At 36.4% G+C, this 23,958-nt stretch overlaps 1 protein-coding gene across 2 annotated transcripts in view; it reads right to left on the reverse strand.

The window, feature by feature from the left end:
• LAMA2 (laminin subunit alpha 2) overlaps positions 1–23,958 on the reverse strand; it is a 447,053-nt gene that overhangs the window by 312,573 nt on the left and 110,522 nt on the right. For both annotated transcript variants that reach the window (XM_084889596.1, XM_084889597.1), the window contains exons 3-4: positions 22,314–22,426; positions 4,468–4,710 (exon numbers count right to left, since the gene is read on the reverse strand). In XM_084889596.1, coding sequence (XP_084745722.1) covers positions 4,468–4,710; positions 22,314–22,426 — 356 coding nt within the window. The remainder of the gene's footprint in view (positions 1–4,467; positions 4,711–22,313; positions 22,427–23,958) is intronic.

A 23,958-nucleotide genomic window follows, 5' to 3' on the forward strand; every position in this document is an offset into this window, starting at 1 on the left:
GTAGATCTTATTCTACAACACAAAGTTAACAGGTCTTACATACTAGTGCCATCTCCTTAAGATTCCCTTCTCCTTTGGTTTCTGTGGCCTGCATGATTTTTCAGCAATGTTGCATTAATTTAACAAGGATTTATTGATACTTTGGAGACACAATATTGTTGAAGGAAATCTATAAACTGGTCAACAGAAATCCTCTTAACTTTATCTTTATTTTATTTATAAAGGGGCATTTTCAAATACAGAGAGTTTAAATGAATGTGGGTGTGTGTGTGTGTGTGTGTGTGTGTGTGTGTGTGTGTGTCTCCAAAATACATCAAGTGCTCTGTGTATTTCAACTGGAGTTAAGCATTCTGCTTTCTGGAGGATGTCAGGTGAACTTCCTTGTAATGAGGCACTTCATGCTGTTGTTCCTGGTATTCTCTGGCCCCAGGTTGGTCAATCCAAGAACTATTTTCAGAGAAAGAATGCCTGAAACCCCAAATAATTATTTCCCTCACTCTCTTTTCAAAATGGATACAAATTAGTGCTACCCTGCTGCTTCTCTGCAGAGGAACAACTCCACAGGTAATGGAGAAATGCTGGTTCCTCATCGCCATCCCCACATTTCCACATATACTCACACAGGCGATCACGCTGTGCCCCTTAACAATATTACATCAAAGAAGGATCTCAGGAACATTTATTAATTCAGTGTTGGGTTTATTTCTCCATGCTCCAGTATTTTCAATTCTAAGATTCGCCATAATGCCAGGTGATAAAAAGAGGAAGAAAAAAAAAATCCTGTCTCTCTCTATAAAATCCGGTCACATAGGAAATCAAAATAATATCAAAGCTCTATGTAAAATTTAAAGAAAAAAGGGTGTCTTCAAGAATTAATGATGGGTTCTCCAGGGAATTTGATATAAGCCTGCCATGTTTCAGAAGCAGAATCAAAGTGAATCTCTAGGTTCCATTTGAGAGACAGTCAAATAGAATGTGAGGGATTGTGGGAAGAAGGAAAGGAAATCATATGTAAATAACTTAAAGGTCTCTCTGCAGCAAAAATCACTATGGCAATCATGAATGCTTAGTTTAGCAGTCTAGTGATAAGCCAAAGAAATTAAATGTAATAATCCCAGTCACAGAAAGGGAAGAATCTCATATAACAGAAAAACAAAACATTTATTACAATTTTAACTCCAGGACCCTTAAAACAGTGCCACTAATACATCCCATCCTTGTTAACATTATTAAAGCCACTTCTTCATACCATTGATAACCTAGTTAAAGCGCAACATTTATTTATTCAACTAAGCCCACTCAGATATTCAGTTCGCCAAAGCCAATCGTGTTTCTTGACAGAAAAATGCTAGTCTCTTTTTTCAGTTGCAAGTAGTTAGAATGAGTGATACTCTTTCTCTTAATAACTGATGACCTGGTCCTCTCCAAAGTTTGGGAAGGCTGAAAATATCTGAACAATAAGCTGAAAGGAGAGACATGAAAATCCCCAGCAATAATTGTTTAAAACATACATTTAAAATTAACTGGTTTGGCTTGGTGGATAGAGCATTGGCCTGCTGACTGAAGGGTTTGATTCCGGTCAAGAGCACGTACCTTGGTTGCAGGCACATCCCTAGTGGGAGGTGTTCTGGAGGCAGCTTATTGATTTTTCTCTCCTATTGATGTTTCTCTCTATCCCTCTCCTTTCCTCTCTGTAAAAAATCAAAGTATATTAAAATCATTCATTTGGCTTCCTGAGCCTTTCCCAATTCTACTAAATTAAAAGCCCTGTTCCCAGAAATAGCTATCTCTCAAAGGCCCCTTGTGATTTCTAAGTCAAGTTTGGGAGGAACCCCTATTGCAAGCATAGTTCTCAGTGGTGCCCCCAAGTGGCAGTTCTTGTCAGCAGGTCTCAGGGCAACTGCTTTCTGTGGAGGCAGCAATTGGGCTGATGGAAGCCCAGATGGAATTGGCTCCCTGCAGAACAGCTAGAGAGGGATGTCTATGTAGCTCAGTGGTTTCCAACATGGGGCACACACCCCACAGGGGGCAATGTGATTTTTTAAGAGGGGAAATTTGAGAATGAGTTACTAACAGTGAATATTTTGCATTTCTTATGGTTATAGGGGCCTCGTAAGCAGTATATAAATGCACATTGTCACATATTTATGCATTTCGGTTCTCTATTATATGTTTTGAAACTTTATTTGCTACTTTTTCATATCACTTCTTTTTTTTTTTTTTAACAATTTCTTAGTGATTTCTTCTTCAGTACTTCAACTGTTCTTTTGTTCTTTTATTTTTCTCTTTCATGGATGCCATGTTCTTTGGAAGCTTGTTTAGACCAAGTTAATGGTCTTTAGGCTTCCTCCACGTGAATAGGAGTTCACTTTTTGAATAATAAGAATGATATGTCACTGGGTGGGGGGGATGGGGAGGGACATCAGGATTTTAGAGATGGTTAGGTGGGGCATAGCCAAAAAAAGGTTGGGAATTACTGATGTATCTGTTCCACCAAAGTGATGGAGGCCCCCTGCAGTCTGTGGCTTCACACCCTGTAATTCCTATTTGGGATCTTAGAATCATCCTCTAAGAGCAAGGCAAGGCAGAGTCCCTGCTGAGCCCTCTCTTGCCAGTAATGATAGGAAATGAACGTCTTCCTTGAAGACTTCAGCTCAAAGCCTCCTCTGTCCACAGGCTGGATGACAGCACAGTGGCCATGCTATCATCCCTGCATTGCCGCCGTTCCCCCTCCTTTGCCAGGCGGACACTGAGACTTGATCATAGCTCTGTGTACCATCTCTTTTTCCCTTGAGTGCAAGCCCCGGATGCTGGACTGCAGGAGTAACCTTTCCTGGAAGAAGTTGAACCTAGTTATCTAGGGGCTAGGGTACTGCCTCAAAACACCTTCTGGCATATCTACACAATGAACATTTAATGATCCCTACAGGTGATGTGGGGTGGAGGGCTGAGAAGGTACCAAGCCAGAGAGTGACCGGGAGTTTAATTCTCCAATAACAATAACATTGGCTGAGAATATGAATATGGGTTTTCTGATAATGTGAATGTAAAAATGATACTAGCTTTGGGTATATGGCTTACTGAGGGGAGAATACCAGACATGAATATCAACAGAGATGTACATAGCAGGTAGAACAAAAGCAGCCAGGCCAGAGAGATAAATTAGGGAAATATAATGAGAGTCCAAGTCACTTAGCTAAGGTTTGGGTATTTGAGAGGAAAATAAAAATAATAACAATAACAATAATAGTAACTACACAATAGTTATTATTTCAGTAATAACAAAAATAATTAATGCTTACAGAGCACTTACTGTATATGCCAGCACTACTCTAATGTGTTAAATATAATCCATTCAATCTTTTGACAATCATATAAAGTAAGAACTATAATCCCATTCCTAATTTATAGGAGACAAAACTGAGGCACAGAGATGGCTCAAATCACACAGGTAATGCCATGGTTTGAATCTCTGGCTTAAATCCAATGAATAAATCTAGAATCTTAATCACAGGATAAAAGATGCCACCAAGAAGAAGAATACTTCAAATTCAGCATATATTAAATAATAGAGGCCTGGTGCACAAAATTTGTGCACTTGGGGGGGGGGTCCCCTCAGCCTGGCCTGCACCCTCTTGCAGTCCAGTCCAGGAGCCCTCAGAGCATGTCTGACTGACAGCTTAGACCTGCTCCCCACAGAGGAGCCTACAGGCAAAGATCCTTAGTACTGCTACGGAGGCAAGAGAAGCTTCCGCCACTGCTGCTGCAGAGCCTGGCTTCTGGCTGAGAGGCACTCTCCCTGTGGGAGCACACTGATCACCAGGGAGCAGCTCCTGTGCTGAGTGTCTGTCCCCTGGAGGTCAGTGCACATCATAGTGACCAGTCATTCCACAGTTTGGTTGATTTTCATTATTAGCCTTTTATTATATAGGATATGATAAGCAAAGTTTGACCAAAGAAAAGAAACGCACTGTAGCCCTATGTGGTGACAGCAAAAAAACAAAAAAAAAAACAAAACAAAACAAAAAAACCATAAAATAATTTTCTTCTTTTAGGTCCTTTGTGTGAATTTTACTTCTTTCCAAATTCACCTCTTTTGTCCCCATCTTCAGACCAGAGCATACACAGAACTAAGACTTCTTTTAAGGTCTCAATCCTTCTTTAATCATTAGCAATTCTCATTGTCAGAAAAGTCTTTTTATATGTAAAATTAATCATTGACTTTCCAACTTAAACCCATTTCCTCCTCTCTGATCTTTATTGGAGATGGGAGGTATATACTAGATGAAGGTAGTTAAAATTCTAATCACCCTGGGTTTTTCCTTTTTATTTAATAACTCATTTAATGTACTTCTATGAAATCCTATTTTAAAATACCCTTGACATTAATTACTGATATACTCAAGTCTTCCTGACAAGCCTGTTTGGCCATCTGAAATATAGGTATGGTGAGTTTTCTCATCTTACCTCTCCATTTTCTAAGGGGTGTATCTTGGAATAAAATGAGGTGCAGATGACCTCGTCGTCTTTGGAGTATGATGGCGGTCCAGTGCGGGGGTAAATATTATAGAGGGTCAGGCACTCTGTATCCGTCACTGCATGATACTGCCAGGGCTTGTATTCAATATCATCAAGTGAGCGTTCCAAGATCCAGTTTCCAGGCCGAGGAGAGTTAGCTGCTTTCACAATCACATACGCAATCTGGAACACCTGGGGAAGGGTGACAACAGTGTGTAACTGAATTCCAAAGTATTCTCACATTTTATAAATCAAATAGGAGGCTTGATGCTACAGTGGATTTTATTTCAGATTTTATTCCACAACTCTTTATGTTCTGTGAAATGATATTACTGTTACCTGTTCATATTTAATACCTTCTTGCAAAGATGGGATGTTTCATTTTGACAGCCATGCATTTAAAAGAAACGAATGAAGCTCGGATTTTAGCTTTCTCACAACTCATTGGCATCATGTCACCCGATTGTTAAAGCTCCATTATAATCATGATCACCTAAAGCATTCATTACATACCAATTTACTCATCTTGCTGTGTTACTGAGTATAAAGTATGAGTTAGAATTCCACGTGTGAATGATAGTGCTTGATGTTTTAAAAGATATGCTTATTTATATTACCTAATCCTCTAAAGTTAGTGTGGGGCAGTAAAACCAACTCAGAGGTAAATGTATAAAAATAAAGGGGCGTCAGAGTGACAATCAAATTTGGAGATATAAAAAAAAAATGCCTTGGATGTTTTGTGAGAGTGCATATGTGTGCATTCACCAATGCAGTCCCAAAGTCTAAAAGAATCATGTGCAAACATTGAGTCACATTTATGTGCAATGCTTTGGGTAGAAAGATACATACAAACTAATTTAATTTACAGTCCCATCATCCATGGGTTGATAAAATAATAATGAGACATACAAAAAATATACTATTAATAAAGCAACAATATATGTTTATGCTCTGAGATATGGAAAGCTTAATAGCTCTAAGCTTTAAGCAACTGAGGTCATTGGAAAGGTACAACCGCTAATGTGACTAAAGGTTCTGCTGGGCTGCAGAGAAAATACTGCAAGAAATGTTCTAGAAATAAACTTGATCTGCTTCAGTTTTGACATGAGACCTCAATGAATACATAAACAGTCTTTATGGTAAACTCTAGGGACTGAATTTAAAAATATGAAAGGTTGGTTCAGAGGGGCAATAGGAGTGATGCAGGTCTTTTGAAATGGTCTGAGATCTTTACTAGAAGGTGGGAACACTTATGTATAGTGAGGAAAAGAACACCAGCCATCAAATGACTGAAAGGAGGCTGGTATTTGCTTCCTTTCTAGACACAGTTGTAAAAACAAAAAACAAAAAATAAAAACAAAAACAGTGGTAAACATACTGAAATATTTGAATTTGCTGGTGAATTGCTGCAGCCCAAGCCTCCCAAATAATTCCTGTCCCCTGAGACCAGCTGATTAACCTCAGCATCGCAAAAATTAGCCAAGATATCTCTTATCTCTTCTGATTGGTCTGTATTTTGTTCTGTTTTAATATATATATATATATACACTTCATCAATCATTATCCAAAATATTTTCTGTTTCTACATTTTTAAGGTGTTATCCATAAAGAAATATTTTAGACACTCCATATTCAACAACTCATTCACATGACATTTCTTTATAAAGAAATTCACTGAAGAACATGCCTATTGATTAATCTGAAACACAGAGAGATGTCTCTATTATAAGTATAACACTCTGATCCTAATTTCTGGCAGTATTTGTGACAACATTACTAAAATGATAAAGAATACAAATAACAAAAGGGCTTCTAAAGGGCATAGATGCTACAATCCTTATTATAATTTGTTTGATACTGTGGGTATTCAATATTTATTAGATTTAATTGAATAATAAAAATCATTATAATAGGCTTCCTTCTTACTTCTATTAGCATAACACTGTGTGTGTGTGTGTTTGTGTGTGTGTACATGCCTGTTTGTCTGAGCTTCAATCCCAGTCAGCACTAGCCTGTTTTATCACTTATAAGAAATAAGACATATATAGTGTTTGTCCTATTATGCCTCTGTGAACTGAAAAAATTACTTAAACCTTTTATCCTTTATTTTATCCAAATGTATCTTTTTCAAAGCCAAAACCCTGGAAGAGATATTAAGATAATGAATACAAAACACTGCATGCTCTCTGGAAAAATAGAGTCTACATAAATATTTCATATTAGTATCTTTCCTTATAGAAAAATAAATAAAAAATATAACAAAGAGTAATTAGAGGTCATATGTACGCAATAAGAGAAATAAAGATACACTGAGGCTACAGAATTTTGTTTAGAAAGCAGGTCAGCAAACCAGTATAAGAGGCCAAATTCTCTCGAGTTAGAATGTGGATATATATATGACTTAGGAATTTCTGTGTAGGCTCCGGAATAATAGATAAACTCCATGAAATAAAGTCATACTAGAAACCCCACAGACTCCTTCTGTAATTCAATATAATGGTCAGCATTAAGTGACATGAAAAAGCAACCACTGCCCAAGAGATTAGAAGAGGCCCTTTTCAAAACAATATCCCTCTTTCATTTATTTTCTATGGATTCTTTCACACTCCATGCAAAATTAATTAAACTAATTGGCATGTATTATTTTGAATAAACTGTTAAAAATGTGGCAGACAGCATTATTGAAATCACACTGAATAGAAGTATTCTTTGAAGACATCAGAGAACGGCTGTGAAAATTTTAACAGAGATTTTCTAAGTGTTCCAATTTTAATGACCATAATAGAATAATTCTCTTTAGGTACCTATGCTACTTTTATTAACTATGTCTTCTGTTTTCAGCATAAAAACTCTTCAAAATCAGTAGTTATGTAGTCATATTTCCAGATGAATAAAACCCTAATCAGTATGGGGTGCAACAAGAAAAGAAAAGAAAACTCATAATGAGAAGTACAAAAATGTAACATCTAGGTTTGATGGACCTTAAATATCAACCTATAATTCCCAAATATTTCTCTGTTGGAAGGTACTTTTTACAAACCTGATGCATGAAGAAAAAAATCCAAGATGACTTTTTGAAATAAGTTTGACATCTTATACATAAACAAGTGAATTTTCTCTTTCATAATCCATTCGTATGTCACCTAACAAAATATTATGTAATTAGTTCACTGATAAAGAACTGAATTAGATGTTCCTGCTATACTTAAGCAGCACATTAACAACTTAATCTCTTTTAGGGTGGAATTGGAGAACAGAGTCTTTATAAAGAATCCTTGAGTCCCAAAGTAACAAGTTACATACAATGACCATCATATAGAGTGATGCTTCCTAATGTTTTTTACATCATGGCACAGTGTGATATATTGGCACAGTGCTGGAGTAAAGGGAGGAGACCTCATAGCATTAAGTGAGTATCCTAGAGGCTTTGGCCTGTCTAGTGCCCAGGGGCGGAATATCTTGGCTCACCTATAACCAATTGGTTCCCATACCCAGAACCAATTTCTCTCACACGTATTGTTAGATCTAGATTAAATATATATATATATATATATATATATATATATATATATATATATATATATATATATTGTCTGCTGGGACTCTAAGGAACCCACTTTATCCTAATTTCTTAGTTTTTAGAAGAATTGCAGATCTAGAAAAATGTTACCAAAATAGATTGTGATTTAGAGATTTTACTGAGGCTTTTTGAGTGTCACTAGCATGCAGTTAAGAGAGCCAGGCCAAAATAAGATTCCTTAATGATGTAACAAAGCTATGGAATCTCTTTCCTATAGGCTGATCTCCAAAAAAAACACCAACCATGAGAATATTAATGAAGGCCACTCTATATGGAAAATGGCACTTCATCCTTCACATAAGACATGAATTATCTCTTCTATTTCTTCTATCCTAATCTCTCAAAGCCTATGTGGCCATCTAATTCTGCCCACTGTTGAGCTCTACCTTCTCCCCACATGGTTGGCTGTTGTGAATTTCCTATATCAAGTCCACATAACAAAACTGTTTCATTTTGAGAGGGTTGGCAATATTCTAACACCTGTTCTTATCCATAATATGAATTTTAACATTTTCAAGTGCTGTCATGCCATCTCTAATATACATTGAAAACTCATCTGTATTCCTAGTTCTAAAATTGCATTATCAAATTCTCATATTTAACCAAAAGGGTAAATTGGCTTTGGGAAAGTAAAGAGAGTTATACAATATCAGAACCAGTAAGGATCCTAGAAATGCTAATTTTCAAGCCCACTCTATCCATTGGAATAATCAGGGGAGCTTTACAGAAATGTGTGTAAACCTCCGTGTTTGAGTTGATGGATGTAATTCATATTATCTGTTCTTTTACCTGAGACTTCGAAAGAGAGAATAAAGAAATAAAGAAGAAGCCACTAACAAAGAGAAGAGGATGAGGAGAGTTCAGCATTTTTTCTGGAAGGTCCATAGGAGTTGGCTAATGAGGAAGAGCAGTGGTCATGGCCTAATAAGTACTCAAAGTAGCCACTGCCTGGGAGGAAGTCCAGTAGGACCTCACAGCAGCAGGTCTGACCAGAAGCAGGGCTGAGCAGTGGGCTGAATGTAGGCAAGCTCTTCCTCCCAGCAAACATTTCTGAGCAAGGGCTCATTATAATCTTACATGGCTCATTAGAATTCTAAATAGGTCATTATAATATTAAAAATTCTTTTAAGAGATCATTGTACAGAGTTTAATAATACTATTTTGGAAGCTAAGTTTACATCTGGCTCCAAAATAACAAGTGTTTAAATGAGAATTTAAATTTTAAAAAATAACCTGGAAATAGATCCAATTATTACTTTCTGGGTGAGTTTCATGGCCCTTTGTAAATTTACACTTGCTTCGAAAAACATAGAATAATGTAACGGGGAATCAAGAAACACAGTTTCTTCCAGATAAGTCCATATGCAATCATTTCATATACTGAAATGATCTGTATTTGTCACCCAGGTATAACATGTGATCCATTTATTCCTCACCCCTACAGTTGCTGAGTGTGAACTTAATAAGTTGCAGGTAAGCAAACGAGATATTTCACCTCAGGGTAAATGATTCCCGTGTTGCCAGAGAAACAAAAACATTCTGCCCTCAATTAAAAAAGATTTTTTATGCTCACATTAAACTCATGTGAAGTTTATACATTTGAAAATGAATTGCTCTACCACTCCAGAATTTCTAAGAAACAGTAATCTAACTGGATAACTAATGATATAATGCTTGGAAGATAAAATGTTCAATAATTTGGTGAAATTATATTTTTAAGTGTTTCAATCATTGCCTAACTACTCATGGGAAAGTATTTGAAGGGTTTCCCTACCTTACTCTACAAGAAAAAAAAATCTCAACTTCTATTTCTGAAAAATATCATTAATTTTCAGCTCTTCTAAGTTAATATATAGATATAAAGCAATTTCATTTTCCATTAAAAATATTAGCTTTTTCCCCCCTAGAGCTGGACATGTTTATTATAAAGTTGATTTGGAAGAATTAATAAGCAAGAATAGCCAAGGAAATCTGAGATGGAAGGGAAATGAGCAGAGGGTTCTATTATTAAATTTAAAAAAAAAATATGGAAAAAGTTGCGGTTCTATAGCATGCCACTGTTTACAATGAATGGGACCTCTCAAATGATGGTCCTATGGCCACCAACATCTTCAAAAGAGAGACACCTGGACATTTTCTGCAGGGTAATGGATCCACACAGAATAAGCTATAAAGCAGTGTGCCAAATCAGAGCAAGTCTCTTAAATAAAACTATCATTTACACAAAATACAGTAGTAAAGGATACGTCACAGGGATATAAAATTCAGAATATGAAAAGCTCTATTGGACAACAAATCAGGTTTCTTCAAAAAAACAAATTGCAAGAAAGTAATAAGTAATGAGATTATATATTAAGAGTGGTTTAAGAACTATATCAAATAAATGCACTATATGACTTCAGGAGCATCCTGATTCAATCAACCATTAAAATATTTGGAAAACTATGAAACAATTTAGAAGTGAATGGAATGAATTTGAATATTTTCTGTGTACTAAAAAAGTAGTAGTTATAGTGTTAAGTTTTAGGTGTGACAATAATTTTGTTTACAGAAGAGTCATATCTTTCAGAGATACATACTGAAATATTTAAAGAGAAAGGAGTATATATGGAATTTGTTTGTAAATTATCTGGAGGTGTGGATAAGTATAGAATCCATACAAGAAGGTTCATGAGTTAATTCATACAGGTAGACATTGGGTACATCTGAATATATGGTACTCTCTATAACATATGTATGTTGTGAAATTTTCATAATCAGAATAAAAAGATCATTAATACATCTCATTTAAATAAATAAATAAGTAAATAAATAAATAAATAAATCTCTTTGACATAATGATTTTACCACTACTGGTAATTTAGTGCTTGCTCTTAAAAACATTTAATGCCTTTTCTTTACTATCTTGATAAATGGTTTACTCTGCTTAATACTGTGGCCACACTGCATTTTGAGCTGAAGAAAATAGGTCTCAATAATTCTTTCAAATTAACTATAAAATCTTAAGGGCATTGCTGGCCCAGAAGGTATCAAAATTTCAGTCCAGTCTTAAGAAAACTAGTAATAGAAGTGAATCGAATCCAAATTGGTATGAATAAAGTCCTCCCTGAGCTTATTAATGCACTTAGTCCTCCATGCTTCATTACCCAGCTATCATTTTTAACAATGTTCGCTGCAGGTAAAACTCAGACAAGCCTTTTCCATCTCTTTAGCATTGCCCTTGACATCTATTCTAGCCTCACCTATTTCTCTCCCATTTGAAACAATCTATGGTTCAAAAGATTGGCCCGTCTTCTGTGAACAAGCCATTGGCACAGCAGGGCTTTCACACCAGCTACTGGGAAAAGAGCAGGTAGGCTGAGTCCCCCATAGAACATGACAGTCCTTTCAATGAAGCCATCACAGAGCACAATATTGGTGTGAATCACAGACAATCAGAAATGTGACGGTTTAAAGCTTGCCTTGTGAAATGTATTCACCCTGGAGAAATAGCTGGCATTGCCTTTGTTTTTGTGCTTCTATAGTTACCAGGGTAAAAACCTACGCGTCCTCCAATTTATGACATTGCAGACATGAATGAATCACTCTAGTTCAAAGCTTTTGGGGAATAATAGCAAAGATTTGTGGTGACGGGAAGAGTCAGACATATAATGTTAACAGTGCAGAATAGCAAATCAAAGACAGAATGAAACTTTGTGATCTTGGCTCATGAATTTTTTCAACAGATTAGTCACTTAACATTTATTCAATTTCAGCTACTACAAATGAAATAGCATCAGCTATTTCCATGTTTATATATTGCCCCACTTTCTTGTCCTTCTCTAGGGACATTCTTAAAAATAGTTTGTACCCACTATTGTCTATTACTTTACCACCCCTGTAGCCCACACACCACCCTAATTGCTTTCAGAATTACAAGAAACATGGTTGAAAAATTCATATTTTACATCCATCTCCATCTTCTTTGAAGTCTCTGACTATGCTGCTCCCCCCTTTTCTGAAACTTTAACTACCTTTGAAAAATTGTATTTATTTATAATTCAGGGATTTTTTTTAAAGTAAAATATGTTTTCTTAATACAGCTTTTGCCTAAAATGGAAAGTAAACAGTGGCAGAGGAAGGTGTGAAAACAGCAGGAGTATTCAGAAGATAGCACTATCTGAATTCCTCCCCAAGGCTGGCTCTGGTCCTTCACAACTCAAGTTTCCCTAACAAAGATGTGTTCAATGTTTCATTTCCTGATATTCTTTTCCATACGGAAATAAACATTTTATTTAGTGCCTAGTTTTAACCAGGCAGTTCAGCATTTAGAGGTTTATTTCTGCTAACAAAAATTATGACATAAGTAGGAACTGATTAGAAAGTTGAAATGACAGAGGGTAAATGTGGCAGAAAGAATAATGGTCCCTCTAAAATTAAGATCAGATCTTAATCCTTGGAACCTGTGAATATGTTACCTTTTATGGCAAAGGGGACTGCAGATATGATTTAAAGACCTTGAGATAGGAAGATAATGCTGGGTGATGCCAATGTAAACAGAAACATCCTTAAACATAGAAGAGGGAAGCAAAAGAGAATGTCAGAGTGATGGAACATGAGAAGTACATTTCTGGCTTTGAAGATGGAAGAAGGGGCTATGAGCCAAGGAATGCAATCAGCCTGTAGAAGCTAGAAAAATCAAGGAAATGAATTCTATAGCCTACAGAGGGACTACCACCATATCCACAACTGAATTTTAGCCCAGTAAGGCTCAAGTCAGAATTCTAACCTATTAAACTGTAAAATAATAAATTTGTCTTTTTTTTTAAGCCATAAAATTTTTGGTAATCTTTTATGGCTACAATGGAACATAATATGCAAGGTACCTTGTTCCACTTCACATGGCTAGTAAATTAAGAGAGCAGTATAAGATCTAGTTTTGTCTAATTTTTCTTTTTGCATGAAATTTGTGCACTGGGGAATGGAGTGCCCTCAGTCCAGCCTATGCCTTCTCTAATCTAGGACCCCTTAGGGGATGTCTGACTGTGGGTTTAGGCCTGATCCCACATTCCACAGGACCTAAACTGGCAGTCAGACATCCCTCTCACAATCTGGGACTGCTGGCTCCTAACTGCTCACTTGCCTGCCTGCCATATTGCCCCAAACCACTTCTGCCTGCCAGCCTGATCACCTCCTAACCACTTCCCTGTCAGCCTGATTAACAACTAACTGCTCCCCTGCTGGCACAATTGCTCCCAACTGCCCTCCCCTGCTAGCCTGATGGCCCCCAACTGTCCTCGTCAGGCTGGTTGCCTCCCAATGGCCATTCCCTGCTGGCCTGATCTCACCACCAACTGCTTTTCTCTGCCAGCCTAATTGCCCCCAAATGCCCTCCTCTGCTGGCCAATTTGGTTCTGATTGGTCTGTTTCTATGCCAGTCAGTGTCAAAATTTTGCCTCCTAGGCAGCCATTGGATTTTCATAGTTGACCCAGATTTGGTTCTGATTGGTTGGCTTCTATGCCAGTCAGCATCTCTGGGCCTATCAATGGGGCCTGATCAGAAAGGTGGGGCTGATTAGAAGCCCCAGCAGAGGCCTGGAGATAAATGGAGGTGCGGCTGTGGACCAAGGCAGGAAAGAAAGAGAGAGAGAGAGAGGCAAGTGCTAATCAACTGTTGCCACAGAGGCTACGGATCAGACCCTGGTTCTCTCTTCAAGCCTCTCTCTGGGCCTGATTCGCAATCCCCTCAGCAGTCAATACTGGGTCATTGTGCCTGCAGCCATAGCAGTCAGTGCTGGGTCACCATGGCACTAACATTAGGACTGACTTCTGGTTGGTTGAGCCTCCCAGTCATTGAGGATGTGACAAACCCAGGGTTTTTATATATTAGGATTTCGCACATCTTAATTTCTAACCTAATCACATTCTTATATACCATTTTACATTGCAAACAAACAACTGAACATCTCATAACAATTTAATTTTGCTTTGTAAAGAAGGAATTCTGCCTGTTTTACCATCAAATTAGTTATAAGTTGCTAGCATTAGAAACTATAGAATATTCTATGAACATCTTTTAATGTCTTAACACATAATAGATTCTCAATTAAATTTTTTTAAATTTAATTGGATAGGTGATAAAAAATAGAATGCCAACTCAGAAATGACTTAAGAAACCTCAAGGTAATTTCTATGCATGTTCTGTGCACCAAAGAGTTGGTTCCAACTCCTGACAACCCTGTGAATGAGTGACATCCACAATGATCTGTAGCCAGCTTAGCCCCTGTAGACTTATGTCTATGGATCTTTTACCGAGTCAATCTATCTCAGTGAGGTGTTCTACAAGTAGCTAAAGGGTGAACCTACCTAAACACCATGCAACATTAATAAGTACAGATGACACATGCCTCATCATAGACAGAGGGGAAATTCTACTGAGCTAACAATCCTAAATATGTCTAAATCACATATTCTCCCTCTGAAATGAAAATTTGCAAATGAGAGCATTGTGCCAAGGTTTATCAAGCTGGCCTTTACACCTAAATTTCAAAGAGGTGCCCTCACTTGTCAGTGAAGGTGAGGAGTGTAAATAAAATGAACAATGAGAAAGTTTCAGAATCTGATGTCATTCTGGCTACAATTTAAAAATAAGAATAGTAGACAACACTCATATAACTATAATATATAAACACTTCCTAAGGACTGAGTGCCAAATAGTTATGATGACTATTTTGAAAGGCTACTATTTTAGGAGGAGATGTGATCAACTTCTTACAATAACCACCCTGCAAATTCTACCTTCTTGGTAGTCTGCCTAGATTTCTCCTGGTTATTTTTGCTAGAAACCCACCAAGTCATAATATAATTTTGGTGGTGATGTCAAGTCAAATAATTTATGAGGTGCTAAGATCTAGATTTTCAGAAGGATCTGCAGTACACACAGGACACTTTAGTGTCTCTGTCTCCTCTGTGTGGCCTTCAAAAACAAGTGCACTGTTAGTGGGTCTGACTGCTCCTGCACTTTCCAAAGTTCTCCATGTAGGACTAATTGGTTTTCTCTGAATAAAAATAAATAAATCTTGTGAGTTACTGGTTTGATCTCCAGTGGGGCGCATATGGGAGGCAGCAAATTGAGTTTCTCACCTCTCTCTCTCTCTCTCTCTCTCTCTCTCTCTCTCTCTCTCTCTCTCTCTCTCTCTCTCTCTCTCTCTCTCTCCCCTACCCACTCTGTCTGTCTAAAATCAATAAAAATATATTCTTGGGTGAGTATTAAAAATAAATATATAAACAAAGAAACTGTGGATTGTTGTTAGAGAACTGCAGCTACTGACAAAGTATTATAAGAAGTATAAAAGATGGAGGTTCAACTTTTTCTTATCCCAGGCTTTCTATCTGCAATCAGTATAGAATGGTATTACAAATAGTGACCATAAACAGAATGTAGTAAGTATAGTCACTTGTTGAAAGCATTGAACCTATATTTTGTATGGATGAGACACTCGAGTTTTTGCCTGTTCAGCATAATATACTACCAAGTACCATCACAGATGGAAATGCAGAATTGTAGCATGAGTTTTCAAATTCTTGATGTAGTCCTTTTTTTGTCTAGGTCATAAACTTTATTATTATAATACAAACCATAAAAGGTAATAATTTAAATTGTAGATATTCTTGACATTAATAATTTAGACATGCATCAAATGTTTAAAGTACACAGCACACTAGACTAACTTCAGATCAATTTTTGCAGCCTGAGCATGCAGGAAATTATTGAAGTAAGAAGAATGTTCACATGCTTAATAACCTTTTTAGGACAGTTTGAAGGGGAATATTTAAATAGGGACTGAGGCAGCTCCAGGATTAAGAAGGGTGGGAAGGATAGTTATACCTCTGGTCAAATTTGCTTTACTAGTACTACTCTTACCTTTGTGTTTTTCATCATTCCTAATACAGATTCTAATAGTCTGCACTTCTACAGAATATTTAAGTACCACTGAGTAATATATCGGTTAGTTCACTGATTCATTTATTCTACAAATATGATTGCACAATGCATTATTTATTTTGCCAGTGCTTAAACTAAGTCATGAAATACAACAGTGAAGATAAGAAAGTGACTCTCTCATGGGGATTATATTTAGAAAAATAGGCAATACACCAATGGTGTGCTGGAACCAGCTTGCAATGGCTTTCAAAAAACCAACTTGGTGTATCTCTTCCCAATCCTGTTTTGAATGACATCATGTTGGTAACTTAAAAATCAGCCCTTGTGGGAATATTTACACCATGAAAACTGGATAACAGTACAAATCAGGGTGTTTTGTTTTGTTTTACCCTCTGGAGAGCCAGTTGTTAAATACTTTCTAGGTCTCCCATTGCAACAAACTAGGTAAATGAATAAATAGTGCAATTTTAGGTAGAAGTTTCTAAAATAGATGGTGACTAAGAAAGAAATTTCTGAGGTGACATGTGAGCAGATACCTCACTTACTAGTTCCATGAGGAATGATATTGGGAAAATCTTAGGAAGGAGCATTTAAGGTAGTGGGAATAGTAAGTGTAAACAGCCCGATGCAAGAACAAACTCTGTTCATCCCAAGAAGGTCAATGTCTAGAATAAGAGTAGCAGCTACACTGTTGGGGGAACACACAAGGGCCAGGCTATGCAGACTATACAGGATGTAGCAAGGAGTATGGATTTCATCTGTGCATGGTAGGAAGCTATTGGAGCATTTGGGGCAGAGATGGTGTGAGACCCAATATATATATTTAAAAGATTGTTATGGCTGCTGTTTGGTGAGAAGGCCAGAAAGAGGGATAAGATACAGAGAGACTAGTCAGGGGCTCTTCTGTAGCCTGGTGAGAGATAATGGTGTCTTAGATTAAGTGGTGGTGATGATGCAGGTAATAGTGTCAGATTCAGGATATATTTTGTAGGTTCAGTTTGCAGGACTTAGATAAGGGGCATGCAGGAACAAAATAATCAAGGATAACTCCCAAGGTTTTTGTTTCTTTACATTGTTTTGTCTGACAACTGGATTAAGAGTGGTGCTATTGCTGAGAAGTCCCTTTTTGGGTGAGGTAAATCATCAGGACTTTTATTTCAAGCCATAAGATTTGCAATGTTCCATTAAATGTGCAAGTATGTTGGTTGAGGGACAAATGCAGTGTGCAATATTCAATGGCCTCTGCCACTTTAGAAAGTTTCATATCCTTTCTGCACCTCATTTTTCCATCTGGACAATAAAATAATAATACACTTCCATCATAAAGTTGTGATGATTCCAAACATAAAGTTAAAAAAAAACATAAAACTTTGTTTAGGGTACAATTTAAAATGTATGTGTATTTGTGTGTGTATGCTGAAAAGAACTGCAATAAACCCAAATGTTAATGCTGTGAACTTTTATAAGATAAAGTAGAATCTATATCAAAAAGTGAGTTCACAAAAAATCCATAAATACGGTAGTTTTTGCTACTTAACCCAAGTAAAAATGTCTAGATGTATATGGCAAAAACAACCAATAAGAAAGTACCAATGCCGAGACCAGTTTGGCTCAGTGGTAGAGGGTCGGTCTGTGGACTGAAAGGTCCCAGGTTCGATTCTGGTCAAGGGCATGTACCTGGGTTGCGGTCACATCCCCAGTAGGGGGTGTGCAAGAGGCAACTGGTCAATGTTTCTCTCTCATCGACTTTTCTAGCTCTCTATCTCTCTCCCTTCCTCTCTGTGAAAAATCAATAAAAAAAATATTAAAAAAAAGAAAGTACCAATGGACAAACTAAATGTTTCAAGAATAAAATTTAAAAGTACTCATTTAAAATCATACTGGAAATAGAATGCAATGATTTTAAAGAGATAAATAATAAGTATAAGGTTCTCCCTCCTCCCAACTGGTGGGCGGAGTTATGACATTACTGGCATCTGTCACAGAGACATCTCCAAGACATTGAGCCATCAATCAGCCTGGGCCAAAGTGTTCGGGAGCCCACCCCTTCCTGTTCTGCTCTGGGTCCAGCCTTCTCCTGTTCCTCCCCTTAAAAGGACCCCCAGACCAGCCACATGCTGCTGATCCTTCATGTCCAGGTGGCAGCCCGGCTGTGTCCATCCCCCCTCCCAACTCCTTCAATTCTGATTTCTCTACCTCCGTAATGAGTCCTGCTCATTACTGGGGAATAAACTTTACTTTAAAACTCCTTGGTGGTCAGTTTTACAATAAGATTTTTAATAAAATGTAATTTTATGTCAACATGTAATTCATGTATTGCTAAAACAGAATCTCCACATTATGTTATCAATAGATAAAGGTGCTTTTCGTTGAAACTGAATCCTTTTGGAAACTTGGAAGTTGGCTCCTAATGGAGAAGCCACACATTCCATCTTAACTTTATTGGATGTTTAAAAAACTAATATTACTAAAAAGTTGATTTAAGTTTGAGGGTTGGATTAGCCATTTATACTGTTCTGAGCAAGGAATCATTTATATAATCATAGTATAGAGGAGAAAGATAATATGATAAAGTAATGCTATAATAGCAGCAAGAAGAATGATCAGAGAGAAGAAGATTCAGCCAACGTGCCCATTTATTCAATAGCTATTTATTGGGCACCTATTATTTGCCAGTCACCAGTATCCACATAGATGCTGGAAAAGTAATAAAATTTGAAAAGAAATTACCAACAGCTCTTATATATTTCTACATTTAAGTGGGAAAATAGTAAAGAATTAAAATATTAAAATTGAAAATAAATACATAATATAAATAGCAAAATATGAAATTATGACTTTTAATCCAATCAGCAGTGCTAATTTTACTTCAAATAAAAAATCTTATTTTATCAAATTTCTCACTATTTTTATATATATTTGACTAAGATATAAAAACTTTTAAAAACTACAGATATTTAACATGGAATAAACAAGTTTACAATAAACCATTTGTTCTAACAAGTTCTTTAACACCCTAACCTTCATTATGAATCTATATTTGGCAATGCTATTTAAAAGACACAATTTTAGTGTTTAAAAAATATGCTTATTTTCTATGTCTTCAGAAATGCTTCTTTTATGTAAAGAATGGAATTCTATTTAATATCTATGAGTAAATAGGACTTTAAAGGTTGTGTTGATATGTAAATATTCAGGCAAGATTTTCATTATGATTACAAGAAAAAAGTTAAATGTGCTTCCTTAGGAAAATCAATTAACCACACTAAAAATGAAGAAATAAGGATTTACACTCTGAAAATCCTTTTGACCAATTTGGATCAATAATAATTTTTGTCAAATCTTCTAGCATGGTGTTTAGTCAATTGCATTTGTAATTGTCCAAAAAAATTTTCTTATCAAAGGCCCACAAGCTACATGATTTATTAAAACAAAAGTACTTAAATTGACTGATGATTAGCATTTAATAAAGCAATAACTCTCTCCAAGACATTTTGAGGAGACATTTAAATAGTCAAGTCAGTATTTCAAATTATTCCTATTCATATATATTAGAGGTTAGTCCTAATTTTAACTTCAAGGTAGGGTTTTTAATTTAATGCTTTTATATTCATCCATTCTAATTTTTAGTGACAGCACAATTATTAGCATGTATATATGCCAACATATATTGTATAGTGCAGAGAAGCACTATACAATATATGTTGCATAAGAATTTAAGTACTCTAGCATTCAGGCAAGGAATTAATTAAATTGCATGAATGTCTATTTGGAATACAGAGGGCAGGCTCTAAAATAAAAAAATTAAAAAAAAGAACTGGGTTTTGACTTTGGTTCTATTGCTTACCAATTGCAAATTTTAAGCAGGTTACTAAATCTCTCTGAAGCAAAATGTTCTCATCTGTTATATTTTTCTAAGAGAGTTGAAAATTCCTTATGATAAATCATGTAAAACATTTTGCCCAGTACCTAGTACAAAATAAATTTCGAAAAGTGTCATTAGTAACTCCCTAGAGACAAAAATGACTGTTGAATTTCTTGACACTAGTATTCAACATATATTTATATTATAAAAACATAATTTATATAAATAAAGCAGTTCATTCCCTACCTGACTACATATCATGGCTTTTTTGTTGATGATACATTTTAGCAAGCTGAGCAAAACTGTCCAGAATTTAACTTCATATAATGTAATGCTTGTATCTGTCATGTTTCAAGATTCTCAGATTTTATATAGGCACTCTTCACTGCTATTCTTTTCAATAGCATATGGTCTAAAAGTTATATATCTCTCAGAATGTTTCACCCCAGATTATCTCAAGGAAGATTTGAAAATCATGAAAGAAAATCTGAACCATTAACACCTCACACCTATTGGGATGGCAATTATCAACAATAACAACATTGATGATGGAAAAGCTGATCATCTGAAATGCATTCATAAAGGTAAGAGGCAGTGAGGATGATAATAAAGCAAAAATGAAAAATTTGTTTAAATTGTATGATAGAGAAAATGACATATCTATGCCATATTGCAAGATTTTAGCACAAAAATAGTAAACAGTATGAAGACAGAAGGCTAAATTAAATATTTACTCTGTATCTTGAAGATTATTTATCTTTGTTTCCTAACTTGACTTATTAAATTAATATAATCATAATGACCCAATGCAGAGAAAAACTGCTCATTAGTATTTGAGCCTGATTTTCTTGGTTGCACTACATTACAAGGCCAATGCTTCTTCATTGTTTCAGTCAATTTGAGATTAATCTATAAAACCTCCTGACAGCAAACTTGGCTGAAAAGCTAGTTTAAACTATTTTTAGGAATAAACAAAACTGAGGTATTTTGACAGGAAATATATTACTTTCAATATTTAGACACAATCTGGCTAATAAGGATGAATGATGTTTTTGTCTGTACAGTTTTATTATAACCTGTTACCTTAATTTGAAAATTATAAAATCAACATTTGCAAGTTAAAGAATAAACTGAAACTCATAGTGGGAGCTTCCAAATTAAATCTCAGTATTTAGAGCCATGCATCTTTTATTTAAATATTCTATAAGAAACAATACTGCCACTCATTGAAATTGAATATATTTTTGCTGTATGCTGGTATTTCCAATAACTAAGTGGTTTAGTTAGTCTTTTTTTGGCAGTCACAGTTGACCACTGAAAGAACAAAATGGGAGAATACACAATATCACACCTACATAATGAAATGCAGCTGTGATTTATGTGTGGAAGCCATTGGATAGTTGTGAAAAACTGCCCACATTTTATCTATTTCAGGCTGTGCTGTTCAGACTTTCCATAACAGAATTTGCATGATATGAAAATGTTAGCAGATCTTTTCCCCACAGATTTTGAATTGATCTCTTTCTTTGTATTGCTATTTCTGTTTTTCAATAAACAGTTCTCTAATTTATTTCCTGATTTCAAGAACCATCTTCCACAGCAGTCATCTTGACCCTGTAAAATGTTGTTGATCTATATTTTCTTCATTAACTCTCATTAGTCAGGACAGAATTAGCTCATTATTCATGTGAGATCCTCCCTCCTGCTAACTGGTAGGCGGAGTTATGACATTACTGGCATCTGCCACCAAAACATCCCCAAGACATTGAACCACCAATCAGCGCATGCTGAAATGCCCTGGAGCCCACCCCTTCCTGTTCAGCTCTGGGTCCAATTCTTTCCTGTTCCTCCCTTCAAAAGGCTCCCCACCTCTCCACATGCTGCTGCTCTCCATCTCCGTCTGTGGAGTCAGCCCGTTGGGTCCTTTCTCCTCTCCCCCGTCCTTTAATTCTGATTTCTCTACCTCCATAATGAGTCCTGCTCGTTACTGGGAAATAAACCTTCCTTTAATATGTCTTCGTAGTCTCTGACTCATTTCCTGCGCCTCAAACCTTACAATTCAGTGCTAAACTCTTTCTGTGAATTCATTTTAGTTGTGCTTTAGAAAAAAAAAAAAAGTGCCCCAAATTTTAAAACAACAACATACTAAATGAATAGGCCACTTTGTTCATTATGTCAAGAAAATAATGGAGAGTGATTAGAAAAAAAAGGAGTGTTTCCTCACCAAAGAACTACTAGTGATCCTAAAAGCAAATCCAAGATACAATTTCAAAGTGGAAAATAATTACGGAAAAGATGAAGAAGTTTTACATCCAACGTAGAAAAAAAGGTGAAGTGATTAAGAACAAATTATTAGTTAAAATAGTCATGGGGATTTAGAGTACAGCATAGGGAATTTTTTTTTTTTAAAGGAGGAGGCACTGTACCTGTTGTAAATCCAGTGTAATGGTCACATAATGGTATTCAATTCCATTCTTAATACTGGGACTCTGCCACCAAGTGTTCTTTCCATCAATAGCATTCGTAATTGGGTGTCTCTCTATTGAATCAGCAGCAGCATGTGAAAGGAGGAGAAAAGATCATATGAAAAATGCATAGCTGTTTCTTTAAAGAAAAAAGTAAAAACTAAGTTAAAACATCATCATATGAAGATTCATATATTTTCAAACATAATTTATTTAACATCAGCGTTTTCATAACACTTTCTACAAAGTGAAATGGCTAAATTCTGAGGCTATAAAATAAGAAGCTGCTCAGTACTCTGGCCATCAATTCAAACCGGCAAATTTAATAACTACAGAAGTTAAGTGTAAATACATAATATTGAAATCTAATTGATGTGTCAATCCTTCAAAGAAACAAAACCTCCACTGTTTGAAGTGGCTCTCGTATGCCATCAACTTTGTTAACAGGAACACAAAATCCTGAATAGTGGCTTCAAGGTACTTGAAGATTTGTCCTTCTGACACATTCATTACTGAGACTTGGGCAATCCAATGTGTGTCTGGTTTTAATATAAAAGGCTGTCAAATCCATCTTATGCGGTTCTTAACTTGCCAACTTTCTACTGCTATTTAAGAGTATAATGAAAGATACTCCAAGCCTCCCAGCCAGCTTTCACCCGTCCCCATGATTCCTAACTCAGTGGAGAAGTCCATACAATCAGAGCAAGCAGGAAGAAGACTGCACATGAAACTACATCCTGCCAACAAACCATGGATTTCTCTTGTCTTTACTCCGATATGAGGACAGGACCTATTGTGAGGATAAAGGGGAGGTTGAGGATAGGAAATTAATAAAAGGTGTGGACAATCATTGTCCCTTACCCCCACAGGCTGCTCTTACAGTCCTTCCTCCTTAGATTCCTCATCTCCTCCAACTGAGCTCCAGGCATCTCACCACAGCAGCCCTCCTTCCCTTTGGGTTCTATCATTGGTCCTGGTCTCAAATCTGTGCCTCTCCTTTCCCAAAAGTTCTGTTCCTCTCTTCCTCTAAAGAGGCCCAGCTTGTGCACAGGTCAGACTGGCAGGAGTGGAGATTGTGGGATGTTTCTATTTCTATCACCAGGGCTTAATTAAAGGTACTTAGCATCCCAATCTCTCCTTTAGAAGTCAGCCTATTTTCCCATAGAAACGTAAAGGAAGTGGGGGTTACCTTCCTTGCTGCTCTTCTGTTCTTTATGAATATAAGATGCCTTGGGGTTTCAGTCTCAAGAACATTTATGACACTAATTCTCTGCAAAGATGTTTCTAATGAATAACCTAACAATAACCTTTTAGATCAGATGTCACAGTAAATATAGAAATGTTTTTAAATGCCTAAAAATGCATATTAAGAAGGTTTTAAAAATGTTTAAATTACCTTGAAACTTAAAGTGTGATTCCCCACTGTCCTGAAGTGTGTGTACCCCAGACATAAGGACTTGAACTGATGCAGAGTGACTTGTGTCAAGATAAACATTTGCCTCAGTGACGGACTCTCCTTAGCCCCCTCGCCGTGTTTAAGACTAACATATGTGCATTGACCAAAATCATCTATAGCTCCTGGGCTGCTGCTGCAGTAGGAACAAGC

This window comes from Pipistrellus hanaki, assembly GCF_964339955.1.
Source record: "Pipistrellus hanaki genome assembly, chromosome: 7".
In the NCBI taxonomy this organism is placed as follows: domain Eukaryota; kingdom Metazoa; phylum Chordata; class Mammalia; order Chiroptera; family Vespertilionidae; genus Pipistrellus; species Pipistrellus hanaki.